At 28.0% G+C, this 7,380-nt stretch overlaps 1 protein-coding gene across 1 annotated transcript in view; it reads right to left on the bottom strand.

Annotated features, from left to right (window-relative positions):
• Nucleotides 1-997: 997 nt before the first annotated feature.
• The window catches only part of LOC105458762, a 12,020-nt gene continuing 5,637 nt past the window's right edge, over nt 998-7,380 (bottom strand). The window contains exons 2-4 of the mRNA XM_011704285.1: nt 4,527-5,411; nt 4,167-4,443; nt 998-2,578 (exon numbers count right to left, since the gene is read on the bottom strand). Coding sequence (XP_011702587.1) covers nt 2,430-2,578; nt 4,167-4,443; nt 4,527-5,411 — 1,311 coding nt within the window. The 3' untranslated portion in view covers nt 998-2,429. The remainder of the gene's footprint in view (nt 2,579-4,166; nt 4,444-4,526; nt 5,412-7,380) is intronic.

Genomic DNA, 7,380 nt, shown 5'->3' with positions numbered 1-7,380 from the left:
ACGTGTGCTCTTCCGATCTATGCCAAAGGGAACGGCTTTGCTGATAGTCATATGAGCGCTTAAATTTCAAAAGGAACGGCAGAAAATAGCGCTTATAAGCGTGAGCGCTTACAACGCATGAGCGTCCAAAAGAAACGCACCCTTTGACCCGTACTATAACCTTTAAAGCATATGATATAACTGATCGAAAAGTACTTAATGAAAATGAACCTTATTACAGTGTTTTGGAAAGTTCTTGACACTAGCTATTAGAATAAAAAATAGGGTGTTCCATTTAAAAAAATCGATGTGACTTTAACCTGACCTTGGCGATGCCACCCAAAGTCACAATAATAACTGCTATCTAATGTGCCACTTAAAATCCTAAAACTTGTATCTGAAACAATGTTTTGATAAAAGGCGTAGGAAAAAAGATATAATTTGGGGTGGGACATTAAAATGATCCACTCTGATGTGTGTATAATAGTGTATATATATTTTTTTTTTTCCTACGCCTATATATATATATATATATATATATATATATTTATATATAGTGTGGCCAACCTATAATTAATGATCTTAATATTTCTATTTATAAATATATTTTTCTTTTATATATACATACACATATACACATGGCATTATATATACATTTCTTATATTAATTCAGTTAATTTCTTGTATATCTTATACTAAAAAATAATATTTACCACAGATATTAATAGTTCCTCTCCATGCGCCATTTAGGGTTATAACTTGACAATGTACACTGATTAAGGATGAAATCCACAACACCAAAATAAAAAATTTCATTTCAGCACGTATATTGAAGTATGATATAACAATTATCTGAAATCAAAGACTACAAATAATCCAATAGAAACTTTTCGCGTACGTTTCCGCTTGTCACTTGTCGCTTTTCACAAAAACGTATCAATTTCCAATAAACAGAGATAAAAGCGATCAACGGCAGAACTTATTTAAAGAGCAGTTTTGTTATTATCTAATCTACGGATGCTTTTTCGTCAGATTGATTATAATCTTAGATTAAGGCTAGATTTATCAACCCATAACCTTGATATTAAGAGAAAAAATATGATATACGCGTAAAATTCACTTTATATCATCTTTTTGTATATAAATCTTCAGATAGCATGAAATTATCATTTGAATAACACTATATATTGTGAAGCTCGATGTTTTCTCGATATTTTTTCATGTTGCTGATTGCACGAGTTTTATCGTTATTTATCTCTTCGTTTGGCATAGGGTTAATGAAAACTCCCGAGTTAATCATAATTTTATACGTTTTATTTATAAACAACAGATTCTATTGGTATAAAAATATTTTATGCTGATTTACAATTTAGCGCGTGTTGAGACTTCTCAGATAGCAAGCTGACGTTATTTTTTTGTCTTCAACGACATTTTGACGTTAAAATGGCGACAAATACCGTCAGCTTGCTGCCTGGGTTCATATATATGTAAATTTACAGATATCTCTCTCTCTCTCGCTCACCGTATATATCACCTAAAATATATATAAAATTTTTTGATAAAACGGCTCTGTGATTTAGGAAAACAATATCTACTCGTCGATCGTTATATAACCCGTACATTGCGTATATATTGTAAAGTCTCATTTTATAAGTGTACAAATGGAATGATTTTGAAATATATATATGGCATTTTATTTAATACCTTCTAATTTTATTTTTACCGATCGAAACAAGCAGGATACTTTATTGCTTCACATGTAATCTTTATAATCTTAATAATGCAATATATTGCCAAATTGTAATTTCTTTATTGTTATTAAATATGAAAACGTAAAGCAAAAAAAAAAGACTATAATAGATACTTATATATTTATCCTGAGGATTCAGAATATTTAGTTCTTCAAGAGGCTGTACAAAAAAATATGTTATGAAATAAATACATAGGGTGTCTCACAATTTGCAATCAATTTTGATCTCTGATAAATTTCAAAGATTATTCGTTAACGGAAATACATATAAATAAGCATTTAATTTCTGTGTTACACAAGTGCAAAAAAAATTAATAAAAACCGAGAGCCTTAAAAATTAAAATCATTTTTCAGTTTATTTCGAGCACATAAAATTTTATTTTGACAGAATCTTATGTTGCTTTAATGTACGAAGATGTACAATATCGAAAAATTGCGACAAATATTGGCTTCCCTTGGTATTATCAACATTACATTATCAAATTGCTTGGAGATTCTATCATTAAAATTGCAAATCATGAGATATCTGTAAATATGTTATTGAATATAATACTAATAATTGTTAAACAAATGCAAAATAAACATGTATCAGTTCTATGCAATAACATTTGTGCAATTTGTAATTTTTAGGAAAAAACCTTTCTTCAAATGAAACAAACACTATTATATATTTGAAGTTCTTATAAGAATGTAAAATTAATCAACGTTTTTTTTTCCTACCAGTATGTATATTCTTTTTGTTATTAGATGAAAACTGACCTAAATAATCTATTTCAGAATCTTTCTGTTCACTGATCGGTTTAAAATGGCGAAAGGATGAGGTGGAAGTGGTATTGGTATCTTCAGATCCTAAAGAAAAAGACACAAAGTAAAATTAAAAATAAATTTAGCCAAAATGGAAGACGAGAATCTTATTGAATAGCCATTGAATAAAGATAAAAAAGGAATGTAATACTTAATAATACATCAACATATGTCAATAATACATTAAAAAACAGAAAATGTTAACCTCTAGAAATTCGTTAGACTTTCGATTTTAATATGATACTAATCTTTCACAAGTACAAACAAAAGTTCTGTACAAACAGAAATGCTTAACCCTTTCAGTCTGAGACTTGAAGACGCAAAAGTAATCCTAATATGCAGAATATTTTTATCTGTGAAAATTATACAAAGTATCCGGAAACTCGACCACACTATAATTTTTTCTTTGAGATAATTAGAGATAAAAAGGAGAAAAAAAGCTATATAAACATAGGTTCGAAAATAAATTGTTTCTGAGTTATAGTTACTTTTATATTAATAAAATCTAATAAAAATTATAATAAATTATGATTATTATGATTATGACTGTGAAAAATAAATTACGAATCCACTAAAAATTTGTAAAATGCTTAAATTTTTAAAGAAAACATGCCATCAAATGATAATGTTAATACCGGCGATATTTTAATTTTCAATCTTCATAATTCGGTAATACTTAAAATGGAAAAAAAAACAACTTTATTATAGTGTTTTGAAAATCTCTCGAGATCAGTTACAGAGTACAAGAATATATAATAAAAGATAAAAGATAAGATCTCATTTTTAAAAATCGATGTGACCTTGATCTGATTTTTGTGACGCAATTCAAGATTAAATTGATAACATCACTAAATACTTTACATACCCTACGACTTTTGTTTAAAACATTTTTCTCAAAAATGCCTACTTTTTGAGATATTCAGTTGTCTCGGAACATTTCGGACACCCTGTATACGTGCATGCGTTTGCGTGTGCATGAGTATGTGCATATAATGTAAAAAATGTAATATTAAATTTATTTTACTAAAAAGAAATATTCAAGATCTATTAATCACAAATTATTTTCTTCGTGTTGGATTTTCAAAAAAGTAAATTTTAATTTCAAATCATCATCTACCTAGTCATATCTTCTTAGTGCAGCTGTTGTATCATAAAAATTCATTGGAATTGTTTCATAAAATACTTGAAAATTTTGTGATTCTTAAAGTTGCCATTTTAAATTTACATTAGTAAATTTTAAAATTTTGACTAGAGACATTCGAAATCCTCAAATTTAAAAACCTTTAAGAAGTCATTTTCGCATAATTTTAATAATTTTTTTAAAATTTAACTTTATGATGTCTATCACAGATATCATCGATGATTTAACTTTATGATGTCTATCACAGATATCATATACATTGAGAACCAACTTTGTGCATGTTGTCTATAGACACAAAAGGGCTAAAGAATTTTTTATAATTTTATAATTTAAGATATTAATGTTGATATATTGGAAAAACAGTAATCCAGATATTGTTTATTTATACAAACCAAATAAAGTTATCTAATGTGTGTATTATATATGATAAGATAGTATTATCAGAAACAAAAAAGTATTACGAAACAACAGATTATGTAATACTGAACGTACCATGTGAGTGCCTTTCATTATTTTTATTACTTATACACTGCTGAATATGTTCTTCATATTCCATTCCATTATTTGTCTTGTAGTTGCTGCATATATTACAGTCTAATTGATTCGTGTTATTACCACTCTCTTCATTATTTGTCTCAAATTGTTCGCAATTGGCGGCATGGTCCTCTATCTTGTTATGTGGAAACAATTTATTGCATATAGGACAGCTTACATTGTTTGTCGAAGTAGGTACATTATCAGACCGATTACCATTCTGTACATCAAACTGCTATAAATGAAAGAGAAGCAAAGGTAACATAACAAACCTTGTCAAATATTCAAAGAGAGACAAAGAAATTTTTTAATACTTACTTGATTCATCTTAGATGACTTGTCCTCATCATCGGACAATAGTTGATGTACCAAACTTCCGTTTTTATTCTCTATTCTGCACGATTCTTCTTCCTTCTGTCCGCAAAGTTTCAATTTTTTTTTCTTATTCCGCTCCTCATCGCTTTCCTCCTTGTTCGTCACTTCCCACGTTTCCTGCGCTGTTTTACTAAATAATCGTTTCCCTCGTAATCTAAGTTGTATTTCTTTCGTTAGCGGCAGTGGCTGAATCTTCACATCCTTTTCCACAGTAACCTCTTCCTCGTCATCATTCCAGTCTTCTTCCAGTGTCCTACGAATTTCTTCATCCGTCACTGTATTATCTTTCTTTTGATTTCTTGCCTGCTCAACAGCTTTATTTTCCTTGCGCGTCTTTGGAGACGGTTTTGATGTAGTGTTTCCTCTTCTTTGTCTAGCCAGACTTAAACGCATCTTAGAATTGGGAGGTATTATTCTTCTAGGATATTCAGACGATACTTTTTCATCCTTTTCATCAGTTCTTTTTTTAGAGCATAAATATTTATCGCGCTCATTGTCGATATCCATGTCGTTATTATCACTCAAAGAATGACCTACGATCATGTTTGACGTTGCTTTCTTATGATTGGCATGTACGTACTGATTCTCAGCACATTCTACATTATTTGATTTATCATTCGACTGAGTTCTCTTTTTTCTACGAGCACATAATCGTCTGCCATCTTCGTCCTCGGAAGAACTGTCTTTAGTTAAATTAGCGATAAGAGTATTCGCTTTACGTTTACTAGCTCGCTCGTAACCATCCCGATATATATATTCTTCTTTGATCTCTTCAGTCTTAGGATCATTTAATGGTTTTTTATCCAAACTATTGTTAGCAGTGCTGACCTACAGAAACAAGGATTAGAATCAGACTAAGATTAAATGAAGTAAACAACTATCTTTTTTGTAAACAAATATAATTTATTCAAAAATGTTTCTTGCAGTTTACAGCTTTATTAAATAATTGTATTCTTGTAAACGCTCACGTATATTACACATATTTCCATATAAATTCCAATTTTATAGTATCAATAAAAAATATCAAATGATTGTATGTGAATGTATATATTTTTTTTTCTTAATCTGTTCGGCAAAAAGTGCCTATTCATAACTAATTTTACATATACGCTTCAGTGTAAATTAAGATGGAAGCGACAGCTCAGCAAGTAATATACGGAAGTTATATAATGTATTAATATAATAACAGAGATGTAATAAATGCACCTTATCAGATATGACATATTACAATACCGTATTATATAGTCTCAAAGAAAAATATGTGAATTGTATTACAATCCTGGTGAAAAAAATTCTTATGTTATCTCAATATTAAGAATTTCTTATATTTTAAATTTATGGAAATTTCTGAAAAAAGTACCTTAAACTTTTTCAGATTTTACAAGTTTTCTTTAGAAATTATAGAATAAGAAATCTTAGAATATTTCAGAATTCACATATATAAAAAAATTTTAGAAAAGATGTAAAGGCTTTTTCAATTCTTTTGAAAAGTGTTCCAAGTAGTATAAAAAATTTGAGAAATTTTCTAAAAAGTTATAAAATTATACAGAAATTCTGAAAAATTCTGAAATTTACATAAATATTCTAAATTACATAAAAAATTATAAAAGAAAATTCTAAGAAAAATTTTCACCAAGGAAGCTATTTTGATAGAGGAAAATAAGGGCGAGCACAACGTAACTAATCATAGATTTTTCATAAAATTAATACATTTCTTTTGATATAAATTAAATATTTTCCACAACTCAATTTATTGATAACTCTAAGAATTTTAATTTAGTACATTTATCAGTAAAGGGAAGAGGGCCCGATTATGACTTCATTTGGATTTTATTTGTTATTATTAAAAATACATTTAGTCTGTTCTTTATAGTTGAATTTATATACACTCAACTTAAAATAAAATAGATGTATATTTGAAGTTTGGCGAAAGAAAGAAAATTTTAGTCTAGTCCAGTCTAGCGATAAAGAACAGGTTTTCTTTATTAATACAAAAAAATTTTTAAATATTTTTAACATTCGTTTTAGAAATCGTATTTTTTGGTTTCTGTATATTATGCCATAATTCGCTGAAAAAAATTGTGAATATTATATTATCAAAATAATTTCTTTGCATAAACAATGATGACATAGATAATCTATATGTAATACACGCTTATTTAGAGTAAGCTTCTAGAACTGAGAATCAGAGTCAAATAAAATATCATCAGTTTTAGAGTGTAGAAAATATTGTACAATAGTTTGTAAAGTTCTCACGTTTAGAGTGAAAATACTCAAAATTGTCCATTTTACTCCATGAAAAGAATTATATTTTTATTTCAACTGAATATCATTTATACACGCTTGCAAGCGTAAATGTTTGTGTTCGCAGTACGTTTTTTACTATCTTTGAAAAATATCTGTATGCGCGCGTGCACACGCACACACAATACATACATACAAACAGGGTTGGGAACGTTATCTTAAAAAAGTAACGCGTTACCGTTATTTTTCGTAAAAAGTAACTCATTACCGTTACTCGTTACTGATTTTAAAAAGTAACGCGTTACCGTTACCGTTACTTGAAAAGTAACGATTCGTTACTTTATCGTTACTTTTTTGTAATACTGAAATAAGTTTAATTAGATTTTAAATTTGTATTATTTTATAATCATTATTAAATGTAATAATAAATATTAAAAGTTGAAACTCTTCAAATTAAGTCTGTATATAGAGCATATTTTTCTCTACATTACTTATTTTTTATAGAAAGTAAGATTAAATCTATTGTCTCTAAATTAATTATTAAGAATATATT

This window comes from Wasmannia auropunctata, unplaced genomic scaffold (assembly GCF_000956235.1).
Source record: "Wasmannia auropunctata unplaced genomic scaffold, wasmannia.A_1.0 LD334330.1, whole genome shotgun sequence".
NCBI lineage: Eukaryota > Metazoa > Arthropoda > Insecta > Hymenoptera > Formicidae > Wasmannia > Wasmannia auropunctata.
Note: the sequence above shows the minus strand (reverse complement) of the source record. Positions and strands in the feature narration are given on the sequence as shown.